Here is a 26,904-nt window from a genome sequence, read left to right as displayed (position 1 = left end):
ATGAGAACAGATGAGAACAGAAACCGTGCGGTGGCGGCATGGTGGCAGCGGGAGCTCCCATTAGCTAAAGTGGTACCTCAGGTTAAGAACAGTTTCAGGTTAAGAAGGGACCTCCAGAACGAATTGAGTTCTTAACCCAAGGTAGCAGTGTACCTCACCAAAGCCTGTGAAATGCAAAATGTACATTAAAGGGTATTAACGGATGTTACGTTAAAGAATGTCAGAGACAAGTTTTCAAAATAAAATTAGGCACGCTATAAAATACAATCACACATTAAAATACACACCAAATGTGCAGTGTCAGGTTAGGCTTGCTTAGACAAAAAAAGTTTTGAGCAGGCAGGGAGACCGGGGCAGCAAACACACCTGTCCCGTGTCAGTGCTGCCGCCGCACTGAAGGACTGATTCCTTGCACGTTTGGATCATGCGCACTGTTGCACTGACCCATCTCTGTAATCCTTTCTTTCTGGAAAACAGGTCTTCCAGGCCATGGGAAGCTACGACCTGGGCTGCACGGCCGGCAGTGGGGAAAACACCCTCAGCGTTTTTGGGGATGCCGGACTCTCCATTCGGGCTGGTGAGCTGATGAGCCCCCTCCGGAAAGGTGAGTTTGTTAGGAGGAGCACAAAACAAGGATGTGGTCAGAGAGGGAGTTTGGGGGAGCGGGGAGCATTGTTGACTGACGCACTTACATCTCATTTCTACCATTGCACCTTGTTCTTTCTTTTTTGTATACTGTTTATTTGGTTTTACATATTTCAGTTTATATTCACACCACAACACATCCGAAATGACAAGATTCCCTCCAATCTCTGGACTTCCCACCTCCATGGGTTCTTTTATTAAACCTTTTCTACTGTATCTTTTTTTAGATAAGCCAAGTTTTCTATAATTCCATTGTATCCATGGTTCTCGTTACATTACAAGTGTTTTTGCAGTCCTGCTAATGTTTTCAGCTGCTTACAGTGGTCTTTACGGAAAATTGTAAATTTTCCCCATTCCATATGAAAGTTTTGGTCTTCCTGGTTGCGTGGCGAGTTCCTGACCCACCCAGGTGGAAATAAGGACACATGACACAATTATTAAGGTTAATGGGCTAAAAAAAGGCCACAGCTTTATTGGTTACAGGTGAAGAGCGGTATTGGCTTAGGCATTGGTCCTAACCGACTATATCCGACTCCAGCCAGTGTGCTCGAAGACCGGGAAGGGTTAACCACCAGTAGGGGGAGTCCTGCTGATGCACATCAACTAGGAACTCCCCCGGGGTCACCGCTCGGGGGCGTGCCTTAGGCCCTCACCTCCTTAGGCTTCGGACAGGGCCACGCCCCCCGAATCCTTTAATGGACTACCCTTCAATATGTGGGGCATATTGGCGCTACCTCCCCTCTTCCATCTACAGAACAATATCAATGCCTAACCACAAATACCCAGAAAGTTGTGACGATTTGCTATGAGGTAGGCGAAAACCAAGTGACTGGTGCCAATTTGCCAAGTGGAAAAATTCTTACCAGGCCCCTCAACAGCGACCAACCACGGTCCACAGCAAGGTCAAGGAACAAAAACCTTATAGGGCGGGAGGGTGGGAAAAGCAGGAACAGTTGACGGGCAGCAAAGAGGGAGATCACCGGCCGCGTCAGGCCTTAAATAGGGCAGGCCACGCCCCTTGAGCCAGCCAATTGGCTGGCCAGGGGATGATGCGGCCGGGAATCCCCCCAATCACACAGGGCTGGCTTCCGCCCGCCGCGCATGTGGGAGGGGCCGTGAAAATCGCAACCCCACCTCCTCCTTAGGCGGAAGTGGCTTTCTGGCCAGTTTTGCCATTTTGGCATAATCCAATAGCTTCATTTGCCATTCTTCTCTGGTAGGGACTTTATCTTCTTCCCATCTCTGAGCTGACAGCATCTATACAGTTGTCGTTGCATACATAAAAGGTCTTTTCTTCTCCCTTGGGATTTCGGCACCTACAATTCTGATTAGCACCTTGTTCTGTCTGTTCTTCTAGCACATGGATGCAGCACCGATGCTTCCCGGAAGAAGCGTTCACTGGAGTTCCACAAAGAGCTCCAGAAGAAGCGTAAGTGACGCCAGGGAAGAGGGGCGATAACCCTGAGGGGGTGGGAAATGGAGGACGCCTCCAGGGCCGGCTCTACTTTGAGGCATAATGAAGCGGCTGCCTCAGGTGGCAGATGCAAGAGGGCAGAGAATGGTGGCAAGGTGTCGGAGACAGAGCTGTGTGTCCCCCGTGGGGCCAGTCCTGTGCCCCAATGCCAGTCTACTCCCCTCAGGTGTGGCGGAGGATGCTGCCCCATTGCCAGCGCTGAAGTCAGATTCAACTGAGGCACACACTCTGACACCTTTGAAACACTCTACCTGGATTTTTTTAATCACGTGTTTGCTATTGTATATTCATTGTCCATTTATTTAGCCAAAGGGGCACTCGGAGTGAAGATCGAAAAAGCTTACAGTCGAAAAAGACACGACACAAGAGGAAAAAGAAAGGGGAGGGAGGAGGGAAAAGAAAGCACAAGTTTCTTAAAGTGACAATTGTTATAACAACACAGTTAAGACCAGCAAGTCCTTGCTGATGTCGTTGGTGGATCTGACACCCATCAGTCAGTCTGACATCCGTCCGTCACAGCCACTCACCCTTCCAAGATGATGCAACCTTCTAAGATTGTACAATAATATCATAATTATGCAAGAATTATAATTAGGGATGCGCTGCAACCATTGATGTAGATCTCCATGTGTTGCCTTTCAGTTAGTTCTACTGTTTTCTGCGCTTGCAATCTGGGCAAATGGTTTGGAGGGCTTGTGCTTCCCGTCAAGTTCTGCTGTACGTAACAGAACTTGGACGCCATTCTCTTGAAAACGAAGCACCATGTGTCTTTTCAGCACTTTGGCGCTGTGGGTTAAACCACAGAGCCTAGGACTTGCCGATCAGAAGGTCGGCGGTTCGAATCCCCGCAATGGGTGAGCTCCCATTGCTCGGTCCCTGCTCCTGCCAACCTAGCAGTTCGAAAGCACGTCAAAGTGCAAGTAGATAAATAGGTACCGCTCCAGCGGGAAGGTAAACGGCATTTCCGTGCGCTGCTCTGGTTTGCCAGAAGCGGCTTAGTCATGCTGGCCACATGACCCGGAAGCTGTACGCCGGCTCCCTTGGCCAATAAAGTGAGATGAGTGCTGCAACCCCAGAGTTGTCCATGACTGGACCTCATGGTCAGGGGTCCCTTTACCTTTAAATGCTTAGCTTTGGAGCGCACAGATCAGTTCCCCCTTGGTTTCCTTCCCACGTACAACCCCTCTGTCCTTGCAATAATGTGAAAGAGGCCTGAACAAGTGGCTGCGTTTATTTTGGTTTCTCTCTCTCCCGGCCCCCCAACCCCCAGGCTTTCCTTTCCCATCCACTCATTCAGCTGCTTTTTGGTCCTTCTTTCCTCTCTGCAGTTTCCAAGTACCAAACCCCAGAGCTTCGGCGGTGTTGCCAGGGGGGCATGGTGTTGCTGCGCCAAAAGCTGACGTGTGAGGACCGTGCCAAGCGGATCCAGGGCCCAGACTCCCAGCAGTGTCGCCAAGCCTTCTTGGATTGCTGCAAAGTTGCTGCAGGCCTACGGCGAAAATCCTGGGGATCCCACAGCCTTGGACGGAGTGAGTCGAGAGATCGGGAGCCTAGCCAGATTTAGGGTGGCACGGGCAGTTCCCCCACACAAGGCACTGAGCTGGGGGGGCATGCACAAAATTGAGAAGATTGATAACTTAGAATACCCATTGGGGGTTGCAAAATTGTGGCCTCACTCAGGGTGCCATATTATCAAAGATTCTCGTAGGGGCATAGCTGTCAACCGTCCCTTATTTGGAGGGACAGTCCCTTATCCTAGTGCCATGTCCCACTGCTGTCCCTTATTGATGGATGTCCCTTAAATTTCCCGGGTTTCAAAGGAAGCAGCTCCTCTCCCTCCCTCCCTGCCGGCCAGGGAGGAGGGAGGCTCCAACTGTGTTGCTTGGCTGCCCGGCCTGCCCCCCTCCAGCCTCCTCTCACCAGCCTCGGCCCCCGGGAACCCCTCCCCATCGGGACTGGTGGGAGCCTCAGGCCCTTCCGCCACCATCCTCCTAGCCAAACTGAGCGTCTCTGCCAGGGGCCTCTCCTCTGCCCGTCACCGCCGCTCCCGCTAGGCTGTACTGCGGCTGTGCCGCCGAAGGACCCAAATGAGATGGGCAGCCTGCCATGGTCTATGAATTGATGAGGAGCCTTGAGAGGAGAGCGAGGGCAACCATAGAGAAAGCAGTTCAGAGAGAGGAGGGAGAGGCGGAGGCGTGGGCAGGTGTTCCAAGGGCTACAAGGGAAGGACCGCAAGCGCTTCTCCCATAGATTTGTAGTGGTAGACTAGCATAGATAGTCTGATCTGCGGGTTTACTTCGGGCGCTATTTCCCCCCCCCCTTCCTCCCGCCCCGCCTGATGGAACTGAGAGCTGCAGATGGAGCACGAGAGAAAAGATACAGAAGTGCAGCAGCATCTTCGTAGCTTGGACTTCGTTTTGCGCGAAAAGTGGTTGCTGCTTGTAGTTATTTAATTGCAGTGTTTCATCGGCAGGTGTCTTGAGCAGCAACCTCTGGAAACGAAGGGCTAAAAACCGGCGCTACTCTCCAAAATTATCTGGTCCCTTTTAACTGGTTGACTAAAATCCCTTATTTTGGCTGCTGTTCCCTTATTTTCAAGGCTGCTGGTTCCTTATTTTCAAATCTGTAAGTTGACAGCTATGCGTAGGGGCAGATGGGGCTCATCCACCTGAGAAAGTAGCCCATCTAGGAGAAGGAAGTCTCTGATCCAAAACCTCTGCTGCCTTGTGAGATTTCTTCAGGAGAAGGGAAGGCAGAGAAGGGGTGCAAACTCTATCCCTCAGCCCAGCTCTCAACATGGAACTTCCGCTTTCTGTGCAGCACAAACCCAGGAGCTGGAAGAGGACTTATTCGATGAGGAGTTCATTCAAGTGCGGAGCGTCTTCCCCGAGAGCTGGCTCTGGAAATCGTACGATGTGGAGCGGACCTTCACGTAAGTAGGTCAGAGAGCTGGGCCTCAAGGCATCCTGGGAACAGAAGGTAGGTAGACAGAAGACCGGGATCTGCAGATAGATCTCTGAGTGATTTGCAGTAGATCAGCAATGAAATTTGACTCCCACAGTCAGTGGCGTAGCGTGGGGGGTGCCAGGGGTGCCGGCCGCACCGGGCGCAACATCTGGGGGGGCGCGAGTCCAGAGGGCCCAGCCCCGTCGTGCCCTCGGCCCGCCCCTATTGTCAGAGCGGCCGGCCAGCCTCTGCCTGCTCCTACCTTGCCCACCCGAGGACTGCGGCAGCGCCCATCCCCGTGGCCACCTACCCCCGCCTCGCCCATTGGCTTGCCTCCCTCGGCCCGCCTCTCTCCGATGGCCGCGGGGGTGTCCTGCTCAGCGCCGTCGCCTTTTTTCAGGAGGTAGGGAGGCTGGACGGGGAGGTGGGGTCGGAAGGAGGGGAGCTCGTAGCCAAAAGGGCTGCACCAGCCGGCAAAGGGCCGGGGAAAGTTTGGAGAGGAGAAACGCAGCGTCATGATTTCCCGGTGGAAGCGGCAGAATTAGGGATGGCGAAGCGTAATTACGCACGAATTTTGCTGGGTGAGAGCTTCGGGGATCGATCGGCGGAAATGGGAATCAATTGGAATATGAGAAAGAGAGAGAGAGAGAGGGACCATCATTCATAGGCATAGATTTGTAGGGTTAGGGGGCGCAAATCCATGGTTTAGGGGGCGCAAATTACTTGCCTTGCCCCAGGTGCTGACAACCCACGCTACGCCGCTGCCCACAGTAGCTGTTGTGGCGTATAGTTTGAATGCTGTAGCATCATCTCCCGTGATGCCCTGCCCCCCAAAACTACTGGTTTGCTGTCCTTGCAGAACTACAATTCCTTTTTTAATTATTTTATTTATGCTTTTCAGGTTTATACATTTCACTAATTTTACAGTCATTTTATCATTTCAAAACTTGACTTCCTCCTCTTTCTGCAGTTCCTTACATTTATTTTTAATATCTTCTGCCTATCCAAATTAACTTAATTTGTTCATTTCTTCATCTTCTTTAAATATATACTTACGAAACTGCAGGTTATTACAATAATCCCTCCAATGTTCTTATCTGTTTACAATTTATCTGTAAATACTCAATGAACCATTTCCATTCTTTGATAAAGTTTATTGTGTTGATTTCTTATTCTTCTGGTAAGTTTCGCCATTTCTGCATACTCCATTAGTTTATCTATCCGTTCTTCTTTTGCTGGGACTTCTGCTTCTTTCCATTTTTGGGCGAGCAACATTCCTGCCGCTGTAGTTGCACACATGAATAAGTTACTATTCAGTTTAGGTAGCTCTCTCCCTATAATTCCCAAAAGAATTTGGGGAAATTATAGCTCTTTTGCAGAGCTACAGTTCCTGACATCCTTTTACATGCTGTAGTTCCCAGGAATCTCCACGAGTAGAATAAGGGTGCTTTCAAGACATTGTGTGGATGTGGCAGGTCTAAGATGACTGGGCTTGGTCACCTGAGGCTTGGTTCTTGAAATATACTCGGAGTCGAGAGTGGATTTCATGCTTTTTATTCAGCTCATAGTGGTGAGGAGGAATGGAAGTTCCCCCAGAATGTCTGCTTTAAATACAATATTTACACAATGGGCCCCACGTGATTGGCTTACTCTTCCGCCATGTTGGTCCCTTCCTGCCTCTCACAGTATATTTAGGCTCCATTTCTGTCTCCCACAGGACAAACGTGCTTCTTCCTGATTCCATCACCACCTGGGAGATCCAGGCTGTTAGCATGTCTAATAGGAATGGTGAGCTGGGCATTTTTGTATTTCTAGGACCAAAACACTGTACTCTCTAGCTGCTGGTACCTTAAATACTCATTTATCCCTTTCAGGGTTTAATTCATCCATTTTCATTCAACTGACTACACAAACCCATCATAACACCCAACCCCTTCTGCCATGCCGCATAAGCCTAAATTATTATTTACTGCTTTCTACAAATGGCACATCTTCTCAAAACAGTTCGCAATCTGATATCAGCATGCAGTGAAATAGGCTTTTAAAAAAATTATAACTGAACAAAACAGCATTGCAAACAGTACTAAACACCCAAAAGCCAGCATTATGCCAGCAAAATATAGAAAAACTATCCAAATCGATCCAAAATAGTAATCATGCAGCTCAAATCTCTTTAATTAACTGAAGGCTTCAGCAAAGAAACGAATCTTTAAGGCCTTTTAAAAAGCCACAATTCTCAGGGCCTGCCAGATGTCCAATGAAATTGCCTTCAGCAACGGTGCAGCCACCACCAAAAAGGACCCGCGTTTGTGTGTTCACCAGTTTCACCTCCTTGATTGACAGGCACCTCAATAAAGCTTCAGAGGTGCATTTTCAGGTGTACATGGCATCGCACATGGCACAAATTGAACACATTCATGCGGGGTGGCAACCAATGGTAGGCAAGTAGGGGTTGTGCCCTTGAATTCTGTAGTTAGAGTGAGTTATCCAGGAGAAGGCATGGCACATTCATTATACAGCTTTTGGTGAATGTGGAAGGCACACCTCTTCACCTTGAGGTGCATATTTTTAGAACCTACCTAAATAAAAATAAAAATAATAAAAATGATTTATTATTTATACCCTGCCTATCTGGCTGGGTTTACCCAGCCACTCTGGGTAGCTTGCAACAGAATTTTAATAATAATAAAAAGAGATAAAACATCAAACATTAAAAACTTCCCTAAACAGGGCTGCCTCCAGATATAGTTGTTTATTTCCTTGACATCTGATGAGAGGGCATTTCACAGGGTGGGCGCCACTACTGAGAAGGCCCTGTGCCTGGTTCCCTGTGTAACCTCACTTCTTGCAGTGAGGAAACCGCCCGAAGGCCCTCGGTGCTGGACCTCAGTGTCCAGGCTGGGGGTGGAGACGCTCCTTCAGGTATACTGGTCCGAGGCCATTTAGAGCTCTAAAGGTCAGCACCGACATTGTGCTCGGAAAATATACACCTTAGGGTCCCGGTGCAAGCAATTAATAATAAGGACAATAATAAAATAATATCTGTGCCAGGGACCTGCCAGCAAAACGGCAGCTTTCAGCTCAGTTCTGGAAGTCTGTGTTGCCGTTCTGATCTTTTCTTAATCCTGTGTCTCCTGCAAAAAAATACAACCAGGAAACGTCATTCCCTCTGGTTATCCGGTTGTCCATATTTCTCTCCCTCCCTCCTCCTTCACTGGGGGCTCATTCGTTCTCGTTCTCTCAGGCATCTGCGTCTCAGAACCCGTTCGGGTCAGAGTCTTCCAGAACTTCCACATCTCTCTCCGGCTGCCCTACTCAGTGAAGCAGTTTGAACAGATCGAGCTTCAGCCGGTTCTCTACAACTACCAGCCTGATCCCATCAGCGTAAGCAAAGCCCCCACAATCTCCTCTCCCTTCCGCTGATCCTGTGCCTGCACAGGTCACCTGCTTTGGGTGCAGAAGGCCCCTGGTTCACTACCTAGGGCTTCTGCTAGGGACCGTGACCATACCCTCTCTGGAAACCCAGGAAAACTGATGCCAGACAGTGCAGACAACACTGAGGTGACCTGGCAGCTTCCTATGCGAGTCCCTGGGAACTGCTGTCAGCCCAAAAAAGCCAAGGCAAGCAGCATGAGGCAGGTACAGAAAGAGTGGAGCCGGTTCCACAGAAGATTTCTGAGCAGGCATTGCAATGAAATAGCTGAAGAGGGCAAATAAGGAAGCCTTATGGCTGTTAAGCATTGAGGCAAAAGGATCACTGCCCCACCAACCTCCGCTTGCTCCCACCTGCCTGCCTTCTTACTTTCAACCAATCAGGAGGCGGCACTACCTGTCATTGGCTGTGGTTAATTTTATTTATATATGTTATTCCACCGTTGCCTGTGGCCAAAATAGGCATTGCAGGTTTTCAAAACGGTACCGAAACTTGCGAAACCTGTTTACCAGAAAGGAAAGCAGGCCGTGCACACGCACCTTTCAGAATCTATATTTGAAAAAATAAAATAAACTCCACCTGTGTATCCACGGTCTATTCAGTTACGGTAATTTTTACTTGGAGAAAACCCACCGAAAAGCAAGGCATGTCAGTTTCGGCAGGTCAGCCCTGAGTAAAAAAACCTCAGTTGAATGCTGCTTGATCGGATTCTTCTGCCTCTTGATTCTTTCTTTTGTCCCCTTTCTAGGTGTCAGTATACCTGGAGCCCCATGACGGCCTCTGCTCTCCTGCCACTGTAGGCCCAGCACGGAAGCAGCGGGTGGAGGTGCCCGGGAACTCTGCGGTCCCCATCCCCTTTGTGTTGGTTCCCATGGGAGCGGCCGACATCCCCATCACGGTCGTCGCCCTTGGTGGCTTCGGGGGAGGGGACAAAGTCTCCAAGAAACTGAGGGTCGAGGTAAGAGGCCTTTCATCACGGGGAATGTTTTTCCGCTCCCAAGACCACTCTGGGCCCACCTTCTTCTTCTTCTTCTTCTTCTTCTTCTTCTCCTTCTCCTTCTCCTTCTCCTCCTCCTTTGGTGATCACTCGTAGCCGAGTAAGGTTGTCTTCCATAAACACTGTATCTGAAGAAGTGTGCATGCACACGAAAGCTCATACCAAGAACTAACTTAGTTGGTCTTTAAGGTGCTACTGGAAGGAATTTTTTTATTTTGACTATGGCAGACCAACACGGCTACCTATCTGTAACTGTTTTAACAGTGAGTCCGTAAGTGACTGTGGAGGCCAATTCTGGACCCACACATCCTTCCACAGTGGGGACATAGGTGTTATGTCCTTCTTTCCCCCTGCTGTTGCTGTTTTCCATCATGTCTTGGGCGAAGCTGATGTCCCATGGTTGTTTCAGAAATTTCTCCATTTCTCTGTTGTTTAGCAACTTTAACAACAGCTGCAAAAATCCCCCTGTCCCAGTGAATAACCTGTTTTCACCATTTCCCCTCTCAGCCTGGGAAGAGGAGTGGTCTGTCGAATTGCAGATGACTCAGTAATGAACCTTATCAGTTGCTTGGCAAGTTCACAGACTCCTTTCATTCTTCCGTCCAACTGAAGATAAATGAGCAATTATACTTCCAATTAAATTAAATTCCAGGTCCTCTTAGTGTTATTCCAATTCTTCTTCATTTGCAGAAAGAGGGTGCCGTCCAGGTGGAGGAATATTCCGTTTCCCTGGATAGTAAAGGTAGGAGACTTGAACACAGATCTGAAACCCAGTTCCTGAGGGTGGGTGGTGCAGAAACAGCGTTTAAATACAGAACATGCATACATACACCACACCCAAAGCATTACATGGGTTATATCCCCCTGTCCCCCATAGGTGGATAGCAGCTGAGCATCCTTTTAAAAAATGGAGAAAGTAAAAAGAAACCCCCAACCTCAAAAGAGAAGTCAGATAAGGAGGGGGCACCTGAGACCCTCCAGATATGCCCCCCGCCAGCATGGCTAGTATTCAAGAGTCAATTCCAGTATTGATGATATTTCTTGCACTTGTGGTTTGGAAGATGGGAGCTTGTGAGCAGAGAGCCTGCACTCTTGCCTGCCTCTATCTGCAGAGTAGCATACGCAGTATAATAGTAATAATAATAATAATAATAATAATAAACCTTTATTTATACCCCACCCTTACTGGTTCAAAAACCGGGCTCAGGGTGGCTAACAATTTTAAACACAATTATAAAAGCAGCATAAAATACAGTATAAAAATGTGATTAACAATAAAATTCAAAATTCAAAAATCAATTTAGGGGAAATAAGTACAGTGGTGCCCTGCAAGACGAATGCCTCGCAAGACAGAAAACCCGCTAGATGAAAGGGTTTTCCGTTTTGGAGGTGCTTCGCAAAACGAATTTCCTATGGGCTTGCTTCGCAAGACGAAAATGTCTTGCGAGTTCCTGTGGGGGGTTTTTTCCTCCCCCCCCCTTTTCCCAAGCCACTAAGCCGCTTATCAGCTGATCCTAAGCCGCTAAGCCGCTTATCAGCTGATCCGCTAAGCCGCTTAACAGCTGATCCGCTAAGCCGCTTATCAGCTGATCCGCTAAGCCGCTAAACTGCTTATCAGCTGATCCACTAAGCCCGCTAAGCCGCTAATAGCGCTAATCCGCTAAGCCGCTAATGGGCTTGCTTCGCAAGACAAAAAAACCGCAAGACGAAGAGACTCACGGAACGGATTCTTTTCGTCTTGCGAGGCACCACTGTATGAGATAATCCCCAGGGCTAGCTGGCTGAATTGGTCCTACTTGGGCCAGCAAGGAGGCCAGGGGAGAATTAGCTGTGGGGTCTCAGAGCAGGTGATCTTCATAAAAGGGGAGGGGGAGGGAAGAGAAGGGAAACAAAAGATCAGGCTGAATTCAAATTAAACGCCAGGCAGAATAGCTCTGTCTTACAGGCCCGACGGAAGGAGGTTAAATCCTGCAGGGCCCTAGTCTCATGGGACAGAGCAGTCCACCAGGTCGGAGCCATCACTGAAAAGGCCCTGGCCCTGGTGGTGGATAGTATGACTTCCTTAGGGCCAGGGCCCTCTAAACTATGGTTATTCATGGACCTTAAGGTCCTCTGCGGGGCATACTAGGAGAGGCAGTCCCGTAGATACAAGGGCCCTAAGCTACAAAGGGCTTATGTGTATAGTGGCAATCTCCCAAATTATTATGATTTATTACATCTAGGATCATCCGAATGCTTGGCTATTGGAAAGGATTAGAGACGTCTTGTGAGCTAGAACATGAGGAGTGTCACTGTTCCATTATAGGGCTACCCAAAATGCACCTGGGGTTGCCACTGTCAGAACAGGGTGCTACGTTATGATGGGCCCATGGCCTGATCCTGCTACAGAGCTCTTCTCACATTCTTTATGCACAGGAACTTACCTGCTCTAAGGAAATTTCAAACAGGCTTTTTGGGGAGGCTGCCTGATGTTCCCAGGAAGTAATACAGACCATGGTAGTCTGCGCTGGCAAAGGGGGGAGGCTGTGAATCCCAGATCCCTAAATTATTCGGAAGGGCTGCAGAAGCTGTTGGCTTGGAGTGGTGAGGAGCTACCAATGTTTCCCCTTCTTTTTTCTCCCGTTCGAGACAGATGGGCGCACCAGAACGGTGGAGATTTCAGGCGAGATTCCCTCCAACGCCATTCCCGGCAGCGACTTCAAGATGAGCGTCCGTTTGACAGGTGCAAGGAACAAGCCAGAGAGGGAATAATAGAATTGTAGAGTTGGAAGCCCTTGCGATACAGGAATCTCGATGCCAAACCTTCCTTTAGTTTCACTTATTCTCCATCTGGCAGTTAAAAGATTTCCAGGTTGTAGCGGCACACTGGCATGGCAGATTAAACTGGTTTGAATCAAGCGAGCAGGGGACGCTGTGGGTCTCCAACAGAGAATTATCAGAACCTTAAACAAACAAACATAATAATAATAATAATAATAATAATAATAATAATAATACCTATTTTTCTGTTTGTTAAGGGAGACCCCTGTTCCCCTCCCAGAGCTACAGTTCCTAGCATGGCTTAACAATCAATTCTTCACAGGGAAATTTGGGAGAGGAATAGTCTCCTAACAGCTCCTTTAGCAAACTGCACCTCCCATAATCCTTTGCAGGAAGCCATGACAGTTCAAGGTGGTGCCACAGTGCTTTAAATGGACTGTGTTGCTGCGGCCCGGGCCTTGTGCAAACATTGTTTTAAAAGCATAACAGTTGGCCGGGGTTGTGGTAGGGGGAAGATGGGAAGTAGTTTTGTTGTTTTCCCTCGCTGGCCCGTGCCGTGTTCTGAACCATTGTTTTGCCTTGGGCCACCAGGCTCCGTGCCTGCTGACGTCCTTCAGAGCTCCCTGACCCCGGACGGCCTCTCGTCTCTGCTGAGGGTTCCCCAGGGATGTGGGGAGCAAACCATGGTCCTGCTGGCCCCCGGAGTCTATGCCATGCAGTACCTGGACAAGACAGAGCAGTGGCTGCACCTGAAACCAGAGAGCAAGGAAAAAGCACTGGAAAACCTCCGTTCAGGTGATGGGCCATGATGCATGCTGGGAAAACTGTATTAACTTACAAATTACTGCACACGCCCCGGTAATTTACACACCTGCAATTTTCACCAGGAAAAGCATACTATAGAATTATATATAAACAGACTGGCCACGTTCATTCTTAGCTAACAGCTCAGTAGCCCAAAGAGGCAGCAGCACTGATTGGCTGGTGCCCGTGACGCCACAACTCCACCTCCCCATCCTGCCTTGCAGTCCATTTCCATGTGCCAATTGGAGCAGGCCAATTTGGGGGGTGGGGGCAGGGAAGTAGGAGGACCATTTGGCCTTGGCCTCAAGCTCAGAGAGACTTCCCTAGAGCATGGATCAGCTGAGGATCTCCCACTCCATTCGTTCGTTTTAAGGATCTGCCTTCACTCACGCTTGGCCCCTGAAGGATCCTGGCCTGTTTCTTCCTTTACCCCTATGCCGCCAAAAATAAAAATAAAACGAGGAAATCCTTATGGATGTTTTGCAGAGAGTAAGCAAAGCAGCCATGATAGGTGTCTGTTATGTACTGAGTTGAATAGGATCCAAACTGCAGCAGTCTGATTGGTCCTAGAACAATAGGATTCAGAATGCAGCAGTCTGATTGGTCCTAGAACAATGCAGCAGTATGATTGGTTGGCAAGAACCACCCAATCCTGCTCCAGATAGAAGTGAATCCACAACCTGATTGGCTTACAGTAGAATTCCGGAATTAGCCAATCATGTGCAGCTCATTGTGTAAATAATGTATATAAAGCAGATACTGTGAGGGGACTTCCATTCATTCCTCCTCACCACTATGAGCTGAATAAAGAGCATGAAATCACTTTGCGACTCTGAGTATATTTCAGTGTCTTTTGGGTGTTTGCCTTTTGCACTGCAGGCTATGAGCGGATCCTCACTTTCCGGAAGACAGACGGGTCCTACGGAGCTTGGATCACCCACCCCAGCAGTGTCTGGTGAGACTCAGCGCTGCGAAGGAGGCGGGAGGAGAGGTTCTGGGTGCGAGTATTGGGATGGTGCCATACTAGACCTGCTTAATCAATCTTTATCCCAATCCCCTTGCACTGCGTGGTTAGGCCATGTCTGGTCTTCATTTGGCCTTGGCTCTCAGTGAGCGTTTGTCCTGCATTCTGCTTGCTTTGCAAGGTGTTTTATGTGTCTTCCCATTATTCACCCCCTCATCCCTTTATTTTCAAGGCCTTTCCCTGTCACTTTTCAAATCACAAAAAAGTCCAGTCCTTTTTTAAAAAAGTGGATTTGCTGCATTAGGCCTGCCCTGTTGCTCAGATAATAATAATAATAATAATAATAATAATAATAATAATAATAATAATAAATTTATACCCCACCCATCTGGCTGGGTTTCCCCAGCCACTCTGGGCGGCTTCCAACAAAATATTAAAATACAATATTCCGTTAAACATTAAAAGCTTCCCTAAACAGGGCTGCCTTCAGATGTCTTCTAAATGTCAGATAGTTGTTTATCTCCTTGACATCTGATGGGAGGGCGTCCCACAGGGCGGGTGCCACTACCGAGAAGGCCCTCTGCCTGGTTCCCTGTAACTTGGCTTCTCGCAGTGAGGGAAGCGCCAGAAGGCCCTCGGCGCTGGACCTCAGTGTCCGGGCTGAACGACAGGGGTGGAGACGCTCCTTCAGGAATACTGGACCGAGGCCGTTTAGGGCTTTAAAGGTCAGCACCAACACTTTGAATTGTGTTTGGAAATGTACTGGGAGCCAATGTAGATCTTTCAAGACTGGTGTTATGTGGTCGCTCCCAGTCAGATAGTTGTTTATCTCTTTGACAACTGATGGGAGGGCGTTCCACAGGGCAGAAGGCCCTTGGCACTGGACCTCAGCGTCTGAGTAGAACGATGGGGGGGAGACGCTCCTTCAGGTATACTGGAAAGGAAGTGGTGTGGCAGCCCCCAAGCACTTGCAGGCACAAACCATATTGCCATACATGTGGGTAAAATGATTCATTGTTAACATTAGGATTTTGATTAATTGGGATATGGATGAAAGTGCAGAACTATGCCAGGCAGGGAATTCAGGGAAATCCTGGGCTGGCTTATGCAAACCAATCTGGCTGCCTGTGGGGAGAAGAGCAGTTACAAAAAGGTGTTGAAGGGCCTTTGAGGTGAGGAATCCTTTAGCATCCTGTTACCAAGGTGATGGAGTGTGTGTTTGAGGGGACAGGAAAAAGGAGGTTTGAAGCAAGGGTTTCTGGGAGTAAGCAGGGCTGAGATCCATCTTGGTGAGAAGAGGCAAGGTTGCCTGCAATGCTTTTTGGGCCATGCCATAAAATCTGGACTCCCTCTGTGCAGACTGAATGTGTAAATGGGCAAATGAGCCCTATTTCTCAAAGCACTACAGTCTCCGCTGTGTCTTCTATTCTCCAAAGGGACACAAACCCTGTGTGTGTGCCTGGGATGCCATGGGCTCTTGCCACCGCTCGCATAGCTGTCAACGTTTCCCTTTTTTAAAGGGAAGTTCCCTTATTCTGAATAGGATTCCTCGCAAGAAAAGGGAAAAGTTGACAGCCATGACTGCTCGGCAGAGAGAGGGACTGGCACCTGACTTTCGTAACAGCATTAGTTGCTTTTGACTGATCTAGCAGCATCAAAAGGACTGTTGTGGCCTCTGAGTTTTATGGTATGCGCTTGAAAACCTCCAACATAATTCTGACCGCTTAGAGGCACCCCAAGTCAGCAGAGCAGTCCCTGCAGCCATGTTCAGTGCCTTCTTTTTAAATACGAGCTCCCATTAAGGGCCCTGGATGCGCATGCGAGTGTTCAGATGTGCATGTGCATGCCATCTCCACACCTGTGTCTGATTATTCGCCTGTCCTCCGACTCTCCTTCCCTCCAGGTTGACGGCTTTTGTGACAAAGGTTTTGACTCTGAGCCGCGAGTACCAAGAGGTGGATGAGGCCAAGATCCGTGAGACGGTGCAGTGGCTGCTGAATAAGCAAAAAGAGGATGGTTCCTTCGAAGACCCACATCCTGTCTATCATCGGGAGATGCAGGTGAGCTCCTGAGCAACCATTAAAAAATCAAACCTAATGAAAACTCACCGGCGTTTTCGTGCAAATTTCTCCAAATTAACACATTGGTTTATGTACACATTTTCGCAAGCACTTTCCCCATAATATAAAGCATTTCACCAATATCTTCATTTTTATGCCCACTATTATTGTAAACTTTGTTTGGAGAACTGCATCACAAAAACCAGGTGAGTGCAAATTTCAAAGGATGGCTGAGTTTTGGTTTCTATTGTGACTCGGAAAGGGTGAATCGATTCTCCGTCAGCCATGCGTTCCCTTGTCTTTCCTCCCCAGGGTGGCGTTGGCGGCCTTCATGGAGGCATCTCGCTCACGGCGTACATCACCATTGCGCTTCAGGAGGCTTTGGCTGTGTACAAAGAGGAGGAGTCGGATCCAGAGCAGGAAAGAGCGAAGCAGGAACAGCTGAGCCGACTGGTAAGAAGCAAGGGAAGGCTGCAGCGGCGGGGCAAGCAGAAAATATGTGCAGTGAGGTTACAGGGAACCAGGCAGAGGGCCTTCTCGGTGGTAGCTCCCACCCTGTGGAATGCCCTCCCATCAGATGTCAAAGAGATAAACAACTATGTGACTATTATTCTTATTCTTATATTAAGAAACCACTGGAGAGCCAGGTAATATGCTGGACATGGAAATCCAGCCGGCCCAGAATCTCCATTTTCAACTTTTTTATTTAAAAAAAACACACAATCAAGTTTCTATCCCTCATGGCACCTGACTCCTGGCTGATCCTGCCTCTTCCTGCCCAGGCAGCAAGGCTCCCCACCTCCTTCCCTTCCTCCTCCCTTGACATCACTGTAATGTTGCATATCCCACCTTGCTGTGTTCTTATGGCAAATTGCAAGCTACAAACACTCAAATACGTATCAATCAATATTTGCTTTTCCTTCTTTTCCAGAGAAACGGCCTGGCTCAGGCGACTGCCTTCCTTTCCCGCAAGCTGGAGGATCAATCCCTGGGCCCGTACCCTGTCGCCATCACCAGCTACGCCCTGTCGATTGCTTCCGACGACAAGTCAGCCATTGCGAGTGCCGGCGTCCGCCTGAAGAGTCTCGCTACGGAGGACAAAAGTAATCGCCCTCAATCCCAATAAAACTCTGGCCTTTCAGATTCCGAGCTAACGCATGAGATCCTGGCCATGCGTGTGTGTCCCCTTCCCCAATACATCGCATCTGCATGGCCCCTACATTCTGACCTCTCATGCTTCTTCCAGACAACACCATGATGTTCTGGGAAGTGGAGAAGGACCAGCTGCAGAATGAGAAGAAACCTGGCCGGGTGCCTCCTGCTTCAGCCATCTCGGTGGAGGCCACCGCATACGGGCTCCTCTACCTGTTGCAGAAAAACGACATTGCCTCAGCAGGCAAGGTGGCTCGGTGGCTGACGGAGCAGAGGAACTATGGGGGAGGCTTCAAATCGACCCAGGTATGGTCTCCCGCAGGGCATGTTTACAAAACGGAGGGACTTTTTTTATTAAAGATTTTCTTGATTTACAAAAGTGTCTCTTATCTCCTATTTTTCCCCCCATGTAACATTTTTACAAATCAGTTTCATTTGTTGAGACATTAGGAAGAAAAGGGGGAAAGAGGTGGAGAGGGGGGAAGATAGGTGGGATCGGGTGGCAATGTTTCTATTTTACTTACTATATGTAGGGTTTGGTGTCAGCGTTGCTTGTGCAGGTTCTCTGCTGTTCACTTGTGTTCCTTTGGTGGTGAGAGAGGTTGGGTTTGGCTTAGGGTGTGATTGCTCATTTGTGGTTGGCTGTGGTGGTCTTTGTTTTCATGTGAGAGTGGGGTGGGTGGGTGTTTTGGATCACGTCCTGGAGGAGACACTTGAGAGTCCCATGGACTGCAAGAAGATCACACCTATCCATTCTGAAGGAAATCAGCCCTGAGTGCTCACTGGAAGGACAGATCCTGAAGCTGAGGCTCCAATACTTTGGCCACCTCATGAGAAGAGAAGACTCCCTGGAAAAGACCCTGATGTTGGGAAAGATGGAGGGCACAAGGAGAAGGGGACGACAGAGGACGAGATGGTTGGGCAGTGTTCTCGAAGCTACCAGCATGAGTCTGACCAAACTGTGGGAGGCAGTGGAAGACAGGAGTGCCTGGCGTGCTCTGGTCCATGGGGTCACAAAGAGTCGGACACGACTAAACGACTAAACAACAACAAAAGCCATATTGATTTGTATGCTGTTGGTGGATTTTTGTCGTTGCCTTTAGGGCTGTGTATGTGATAAAGGGGAGCCATACATCTGTCAGTTTCAGTTTATTGGTTAATTTTTCTAGTAGGGCTGTTTCCCATACTATTTGGTACCACTGGTCCCTGCTTACTAAACGGAGGGACTATTGATGGCCACCAGCTCAGGTGGCTTTCAAGGGCGCTTTGACGAATGCACGGAGGGTAGTCTTTGTGGCTGCTGGCCCTCATTTCTCAAATTCTCAGGGACTAGCCCAGTGCAGGCTGTGTTTCCCCCTCAAACTCTCATAAAGTGGCCCACTTCTCTCTCCTTTCAGGACACAGTGGTGGCGCTAGAAGCTCTGTCCCGCTATTGGATCAGCTCCTTCGAGGAGGAGGACAACGAGCTGAAAGTGACCCTCAAAATCCCCGGGAAAAGCTTGCCAAGGTCCTTTACCTTTGGGCGGTCGAATGATCCGATCCAGGAAGAACTTCAGGTGAGGGTGAGGGGTAGGGATTCCTGCCAAACTAGGATTCCGGACACTCGCCTGATTTGATTTGGGCAGATCAGCCTGACCTGGGGTGGATCATGGGATCCCTTCAGAATCCATAGGCCCACAGGCCCCTTCCTGAGGCAAACCCTGGGGACTGCTGTCACAGTGTGGGTATTACAGTGTTATTTGGTCTGGCCGTTCACTTTCCCTCCTTGTTTTTTCCCCACCTTCAGTTTTCCATGGGAAGTAACATCAATCTGAAAGTGGAAGGGAAGGGGAAAGGAACTCTAACCGTGAGTAGCTTCATCATTTGTCTGCTTTGCTTTTAATTAAAACCAACTGCTTCTCCCTCATTTGTATAAGCTTTATATTCAGGAAGGGCTGCAATGTGCTCTAAGTGGGGCTACCTTTGAAGGTGACCTAGAAACTGCAACTAATCCAGAATGCAGCAGCTAGATTGGTGACTGGGAGTGGCCGCCGGGACCACATAACACCGGTCCTGAAAGACCCACATTGGCCCCCAGTAAGTTCCCGAGCACAATTCAAAGTGTTGTTGCTGACCTTTAAAGCCCTAAACAGCCTTGGTCCAGTATACCTGAAGGAGCGTCTCCACCCCCATTGTTCAGCCCGGACACTTGAGGTCCAGCTCCGAGGGCCTACCGGTGGTTCCCTCATTGCGAGAAGTGAGGTTACAGGGAACCAGGCAGAGGGCCTTCTTGGTAGTGGCACCCACCCCGTGGAACGCCCTCCCTTCAGGTGTCAAGGAAATAAACAACTATCTATGATTTCTAGAAGACATCTGAAGGCAGCCCTGTTTAGGGAAGTTTTTAATGTTTGATTCTATTTTTAATATAGTCATACCTTGGGTTACAGATGCTTCAAGTTGTATTTTTTCAGGTTGCGGACCTCCGAAACCCAGAAGTACCAGAACGGGTTTCTGGGTTTCGGCGGTCATGCATGCACAGAAATGCTAAATCGCGCTTTGTGCATGTGCTGAAGCACCGAATCGCAAACCGTGCGTGCGCAGACACGGGTTGTGACCGCTACGGGTTGCAAATGTGCATCCCACACGGATCACGTTTGCAACCCAAGCATCCACTGTATTCTGCTGGGAGCTGCCCAGAATGGCTGGGAAAACCCAACCAGATAGGAAGGGTATAAATAATAAATTATTATTATTATTATTACTACTACTACTACTACTACTACTACTACTATTACTACTATTACTACTATTACTACTACAGCCCCGCACCCTACCTCACTTTCTACCTGAAGCCTGCCAGCTTCCTCCTCCTTAGACTCCTGGGCTCTGAACAAACCTTTACTCCAGTGTCGCTACTGCGAGTGCACAGCTTGAGAGCAAGGAGGAGCACTCCTCTTCTGTCTCTGTTCCCTTCCAGGTCCTGAAGCAATACCACGTCTTGGCTGTGCAAAACACTTCGTGCCAGACTCTCGGGCTGCAGGTGGACGTGAGTGGTTCCTTTCAGCGTGCACGTAAGTCTGGGCTTCAGATTCCACTTCTATAATTCTGCGGTCGGGGAGACCGCCACTCTCCACATTAACCACCGTGGGCTCCACTATTGCCCTCTGAGGCCCTTCTCTGTGAGCCCGCTCCACGAGAGGTTCGGAGGGCCGCAATGCAAGAGCAGGCCTTATCAGTGGTGGCTCCTCGGTTGGGGGACGCTTTCCCCAGGGAGGCTCGCCTGCGACCTTCGTTACTTGTCTTTAGGCTCCAGGCAGAAATTTCTTTCCTCTGGGCCTTTGGCGCTGAATTATCCACAGCCTTCTTGAGTGGGTGGAGAAGTGCTTTATATATACATCTGTCATGAATCTTCCAGCATTCATCACTATGTGAGCCAGTGTGGTGTAGTGGTTAAGAGTGATGGACTCGTAATCTGGTGAACTGGGCTCGATTCCCCGCTCCTCCACGTGCAGCTGCTGACTCACCTTGGGCCAGTCACACTTCTTTGAAGTCTCTCAGCCCCACTCACCTCACAGAGTGTTTGCTCTGGAGGAGGAAGGGAAAGGAGAATGTTAGCCGCTTTGAGACTACTTCGGGTAGTGATAAAGCGGGATATCAAATCCAAACTACTACTACTACTACTACTACTACTACTCTTCTTCTTCTTCTTCTTCTTCTTCTTCTTCTTCTTCTTCTTCTTCTTCTTCTTCTACAAGTTCAAGTGTTATGAGAGAAAGAGGGGGGAACTTTTATTTCTTCAGCCACCGCATAATTTTATAAATTTCTATTATGTCAACTCGCCTCTAAACTCAAACTCAAACGCCACAACTGTTGCCTGTAGGGAATTTGCTCCTTCCTCTTAACCATCTTGACCTTTTTCAACAGCCGACATATTAGACTACTACTATGAATATGAAGATTATGATCTAGAGGATTCTGAGCTGAAAGCAGACCCTGCCGACCAGCCGTTGTCACCGATCGAAGTCTTTGATGCCCGCCGACGCCGCAGGAGGGAAGCCAAAGACCCTGGGCAGGCACAGAAGGAGGTCACCTACAATGTGTGCTTCTGGTAAGGTTTGATGAATGGACATTTCTTGAACGGGCATAATATTCTGGTTCTAACCAGAACTGGGCCATTTTGAGGAGGAAATAACTCCCTTCCTCTCTTTGGGCACTGCCTTTTAGGGGATGGCAAGTATAGTGGTACCTCTGTTTAAGAACTTAATTTGTTCTGGAGGTCCGTTCTTAACCTGAAACTGTTCTTAACCTGAAGCACTACTTTAGCTAATGGGGCCTCCTGCTGCCGCCGCGCCGCTGGAGCCCAATTTCTGTTCTTATCCTGAAGCAAAGTTCTTAACCTGAAGCACTATTTCTGGGTTAGCGGAGTGTGTAACCTGAAGTGTATGTAACCCGAGGTACCACTGTATTTGCCTGGGTCCAGTAGTGGCATGCTAGCCCAACACTCTATAGCTCAACACTCTAACCATTGTGCAATATTGCCGCTACCTGAAAAATAGAATATCCTTTCCCTAACCTTTCTGTTTTCAATTCTTTCCTCCCTACAGGAGACAACCAGGGGCTCATGTCTCTGGCATGGTTATCGTGGACATCACCCTGCTGAGCGGCTTCCATCCAGACGAGAACTACCTTGAGGAGGTGAGCAGAGGCTGTGTGGGCATTTTGGCATATGACAAGGCTCAGGGTCCAGGCCTGCCAAGCCCCCACCAAGTCCCGTCAAGTTCCCTTCCCCGTGGGGCCTTTAGATATGCCTCAGCACAAGTGCAGGCTGCTCCATTAGCACACCAGCCTTCCAACAAATGGCTGGGCCCGGCCTACTATTATGGGCCACCACTAAGTCTGCTGTAATAATAATAATAATAATTCCCAGCCCATCTGACTGAGTTGCCTCATCTGCTAGAGCCTCATCAGGACAAAGGACTGTGGCGATGCCGTTCAGCTATGAGAACCTTATCCTGCTTAGTAGCCTCAATGGCTATTATTATTATTATTATTATTATTATTATTATTATTATTATTATTATTTCAATTTTTAAAATTGATTTTCCAAAAAAAATTAGCACAAACAAACAAACATAAATCCTAGCCGTAATTAAACCGATCTTAATAACATTGTTAAGTGAATTCCTCAAATCCCCTTGGTTGAATTTCATTGTATATCATTTTAACAGTTTTCCAAAATTATTATTATTATTATTATTATTATTATTATTATTATTATTATTATTATTGCCACAATGGCCATATTCTCTGCTGTTGGAGGCATCACCAGATGTCAAAGAGAAAAACAACTACCAGACTTTTAGAAGACATCTGAAGGCAGCCCTGTTTAGGGAAGCTTTTAAGGTTTAATAGATTATTGTATGTTAATATTCTGTTGGAAGCTGTCCGGAGTGGCTGGGGAAACCCAGCCAGATAGGTGTGGTATAAATATATTATTATTATTATTATTATTATTATTATTATTATTATTATTATTATTATTTTATGCCTCTTAGAGCTCCTGCAGACTTTCCTGCCACCTTCCCCCTGGGGAAACTCGATCTTTAGCGCTGAAGCAGAGCAAACATTGACGCCTGCTCCAATTCAGTGCTAAAGAGTGTGTTTTCCTGGGGGGAAAGCGGCACAGGATGAGAGGGAACCTTTTTGGACAAGCCTTCAATTCCAGTGGGCGGGAATCGCAGGTGGGGAGAGAGTAGGGCTTCTGTCCTCAGGCCCTCTTTTCCGGGTTTCCATGGGGGTGTCCGGTTGGCCACTGCAAGAACAGAACGCTGCACCAGACCCAGCTCTCCTTACGACCTCCACGCTCCTGCTTGCCGCTTCACCTCCTTGTTTCTTTCCTTGATCTCCCAGCTCCGAACTCTCCCCGATCAATACATCAGCCACTGGGAGATCCAAGGACGGCGGCTGCTGCTCTACTTTGACTCGGTGAGAGAGATGCGTGCAGGATTACGCCATGAGAACAGAGGCGGGGGGGGCAGGGAGGAAGGGCAGCTGCACAGAGGAGTTCAGACAAACTCTCTCCCCCTCCCCGTTGCAATGTGCAAGAGGCCAGGATGGCACCCACCCAACCTGCCTTTTGATTTACTCCCCTTTGGACTATATGGCAGAACCAGAAAACCTTTTTTTATCTGAGCAAGGGCCACATTTGCTTCTCTGCAACCTTCTGGGGGCCGCATGCCAGAAGTGGGCGGGACAAAGCGGTGAAAGTGGGCGGAGTGACAAAGGTCGATTCTGCCCTTGTGCAGTAGGCTAGTTTCTGCGCACTCTGACACCTGCCTCTCTATCCTCCACCCAAAGATGCAAGAGTTCGAGGGCACCTTCCAGCCAAGCAGCTGGAGTCCCCTCCCTTTTGAAGTGACTGGCCCAGTGAGCTTAATGGCCGAGTGGGGATTCGAACTTGGATCTCCCTGCTTACAGCACAAAACCAACTCTGAAATGATATGCAGGAGGCCCTGGATTTGGTCCCTCACATCTCTACTTATCAGGGCTTTTGCCTTTGCAGGACTGCTTCCACTTTGCATAGACGGCACTTGGCAATCACACCTGTGCCCTTCTGATGTTTTGGGCTCAGTGGAGGCCTTGCCAGCCTCGATCTGCCTCCAGCCTGCCACGTTACTTACATCCCATCCAGCGGGTAGCGCTGGCTGTCAGCCTCCTCCTTCCTTGGTCTCAGCATTGCCATTATAGAACTCAGCAGAGAGGAGGAGATAACGCATTGCCTGTGACTGCCATTGGCTCTGGCGCCACCTACTGGTGGCCTCCCTGCCTCATGCCCTATCACTGAGAGCCAGTGTGGTGTAGTGGTTAAGAGCGGTAGTCTCGTGATCTGGGGAACCGGGTTCGTGTCTCCACTCCTCCACATGCAGCTGCTGGGTGACCTTGGGCCAGTCACACTTCCTTGAAGTCTCTCAGCCCCACTCACCTCACAGAGTGTTTGTTGTGGGGGAGGGAGGGAAAGGAGAATGTTAGCCGCTTTGAGACTCCCGAAGGGGAGTGAAAGGCGGGATATCAAATCCAAACTCCTCTTCTTCTTCTTCTTCTTCTTCTTCTTCTTCTTCTTCTTTTTATACCGTATTTTATGTTGTTTTTTGCTGTGTCACAGTTAAGTGTTTTAAATTTGTTGTTAGCCACCCTGAGCCCGGTTTTCTGAACCGGGAAGGGGGGGTATAAATAAAAAATTATTATTATTATTTATTATTACCAGTACCAGTGACCCCTGTGCTACCTTGGAGCTGATAGTTATCTAAACCATTTGGAGGGCATCAGGTTGGGGGAAGCTGGGGGAGATTGCCCAGCGGCCTGATCCAATATAAGGCAGCATCATATGTTTCCTTTACATTATTGTTGTGCTCCCCCTCTGGCCTTTGTGTTGGATTTTTGCCTCTGATCTTTTTCTGTCGCTTTTTGCAGTGGTTTAGTTGGTCGGCTGCTTTGTTTACTTATTTCAGAGGTGGTAGTGGTGCTCAGCTCCCGCTGGCCACTGTGAGAATAGGATGCTAGACAAGACAGGCCACTAGATCGATACAGCAGGCAAGGGCTTTATCCTATGTTCTTAAATATACCCATCTATAGGTGCCAGCATCTGGACGCGAATGCGTATCATTTACAGCCAAGCAGCTGGTGCCTGTGGGGAAAATCCAGCCAGCCAGTGCCACCATCTATGATTTTTATGAACCAGGTAAGTGATTGACAGGTCACAGGGCCTGAGGGGGGGCGGGGGAACCAGGCCGCATCTTTCTGGTGGGGCAAAGGTTTAGTAGCTGCGGCCTTAGGGAGCAGGAGAGCGTTGCCTTCGCTGGCTGTAGCAGGCAATTAAGGGATAATTTTTGCTTATTAAACCGTAACCTGACATGACAACATTCTCCTGAGTTTGAGATTGTAATTGAATTACCACATGCAAAACTACCCAGGTTAATTTTAACAGGAGTTGCTTGCAGCTTAAAACCTAGGCAGAGAGAGAGGTGCTATGTCTGAATTAGGCCAGAGTGTTTTCCATGCATTAAATGTTCTGGAGAAGTTTGATATTTTCTATCCAGGGGATTAACTTAGGTTGGCTCTGGGCGGGAGTCAAATGAGTTTTTGAATTCATGGAACAAGATTCTCCCCTCCCTTTGTGTGCTGCCACAACCCCTAAATCTGCTTTGGAGCATTGGGAGAATTTCCAGTGCCGGTTTGTGGGGTAACTCAGTGAGAAGATAGGGAAGGAAAGCGCTATTGGGGTTGGGGGAGAGATTATTGGGTTGTTTTTGGTTTTATTTTGTATTTTTTGTTTTTGTGATTTTATGTTGTAACCACCCGGAGATCTGCAGGCATAGGACGGTATACAATTTAATTAATAATTAATTAATTAATTAATAATAACCTCATTCACTTTCTGAAAAAAGTTGAATATGCTGAGGTTTTGGTGATAAGCAAATGTATTTTCTTTTATTTATAAAAATATTTCTATACCACTACAGTGGTACCTCGGGTTACAGACTCTTTAGGTTACAGCCGCTTCAGGTTACAGACTCCGCTAATCCGGAAATAGTACCTCGGGTTAAGAGCTTTGCTTCAGGATGAGAACAGAAATCGCACGGCAGCGGGAGGCCCCATTAGCTAAAGTGGTACCTCAGGTTAAGAACACTTTCAGGTTAAGAACGGACCTCTGGAATGAATTAAGTTCTTAACCCGAGGTACCACTGTATTGGCAAAAAACCACCACCCATCAGGGCAGTTTGCAACAATTGTACATAACTCCATAAAATAAAACAAAACATTAAATAGTTAAAATAAGAAAGCAGCTGACTATTTCGGAAATATGCGTTCTTGATTGCCTGTATGGGTCTGGTGGTGGAATAGAAGACTTGTCCACAGGCATTTAAAACTTGAAACAGAAGGCAGCTGCTGGATCTCTGTTGGCAGAGTATTTATTCCGCAATCCTGGGCTGATGATGCTAAAGGCTTGGTTTCTTGTTGTGGTCAAATGAACCTAACCAACTTGGGGAATGACAATGGCAATCACAGAGATCAGGGTGGGATATAATGGTTAATGTTCCCTGACATACTCTGGACTTGCAATTTAACGGAAGGACTTTGAACCTGGATCAGGTTCACAAAAGCTTATTACAAAATTGTTGTTGTTGTTATTTCTATATCGCTTTATATTTCTAAAAAATAAACTCAAAGTGGTTTGCAACACATTAAAACATCAAATAAAACAATCCAGACTGAAACATTACAGTGGTACCTTGGGTTAAGTACAGTGGTGCCTCGCAAGACGAAATTAATTCGTTCCGCAATTCTCTTCGTCTTGCGGTTTTTTCGTCTTGTGATGCACGGTTTCCCATAGGAATGCATTGAAAATCAATTAATGCGTTCCTAGGGAAACCGCCTTCAGACCAGGTCCGGGGACAGTCTGTCCCCGGACCTCTTCTGAAGGCTGGGGGGGGGGACAAGGGCTTTTCTTCCCACCCCCAGCATTTTAAAAAACCCCGGGACAGCGGAGGACTTCTCCGCTGTCCGGGGCGATCTTAAAATGCTGGCGGGCGGCATTTTAAAATCGCCCCGGACTGCGGAGGACTTCTCCGCTGTCCGGGGCGATTTAAAAGCCCCTGGGAAGGCAGGCAGGGGGGACAAAGACTTTTGCCC

The 26,904-nt window shown here is 48.4% G+C and overlaps 1 protein-coding gene across 4 annotated transcripts in view; it reads left to right on the top strand.

Annotated features, from left to right (window-relative positions):
- Positions 1-26,904, top strand: part of LOC310701040 (complement C4-A-like) — a 338,535-nt gene that overhangs the window by 25,585 nt on the left and 286,046 nt on the right. For 2 of the 4 annotated variants that reach the window (XR_014522904.1, XR_014522905.1), the window contains exons 15-36: positions 478-604; positions 2,003-2,074; positions 3,448-3,648; positions 4,940-5,051; positions 6,783-6,853; positions 8,310-8,449; positions 9,247-9,456; positions 10,186-10,237; positions 12,128-12,217; positions 12,847-13,050; positions 13,939-14,014; positions 15,927-16,083; positions 16,396-16,536; positions 17,015-17,186; positions 17,330-17,541; positions 18,633-18,791; positions 19,022-19,081; positions 20,192-20,790; positions 20,970-21,322; positions 21,819-21,909; positions 23,125-23,199; positions 24,847-24,952. Coding sequence is in view for 2 of the 4 variants with exons in the window: in XM_083491039.1 (XP_083347165.1) it covers positions 478-604; positions 2,003-2,074; positions 3,448-3,648; positions 4,940-5,051; positions 6,783-6,853; positions 8,310-8,449; positions 9,247-9,456; positions 10,186-10,237; positions 12,128-12,217; positions 12,847-13,050; positions 13,939-14,014; positions 15,927-16,083; positions 16,396-16,536; positions 17,015-17,186; positions 17,330-17,541; positions 18,633-18,791; positions 19,022-19,081; positions 20,192-20,285; positions 21,139-21,322; positions 21,819-21,909; positions 23,125-23,199; positions 24,847-24,952 (2,806 nt within the window). In the remaining 2 variants the exon portion in view is untranslated. The remainder of the gene's footprint in view (positions 1-477; positions 605-2,002; positions 2,075-3,447; positions 3,649-4,939; positions 5,052-6,782; positions 6,854-8,309; positions 8,450-9,246; positions 9,457-10,185; positions 10,238-12,127; positions 12,218-12,846; positions 13,051-13,938; positions 14,015-15,926; positions 16,084-16,395; positions 16,537-17,014; positions 17,187-17,329; positions 17,542-18,632; positions 18,792-19,021; positions 19,082-20,191; positions 20,791-20,969; positions 21,323-21,818; positions 21,910-23,124; positions 23,200-24,846; positions 24,953-26,904) is intronic. The other 2 variants (XM_083491039.1, XM_083491040.1) reach the window with 1 other exon arrangement.

This window comes from Podarcis liolepis (genome assembly GCF_965112155.1).
Source record: "Podarcis liolepis genome assembly, chromosome: 2".
Classification (NCBI taxonomy): domain Eukaryota; kingdom Metazoa; phylum Chordata; class Lepidosauria; order Squamata; family Lacertidae; genus Podarcis; species Podarcis liolepis.
This window is presented reverse-complemented; position numbering and strand designations above follow the sequence as displayed.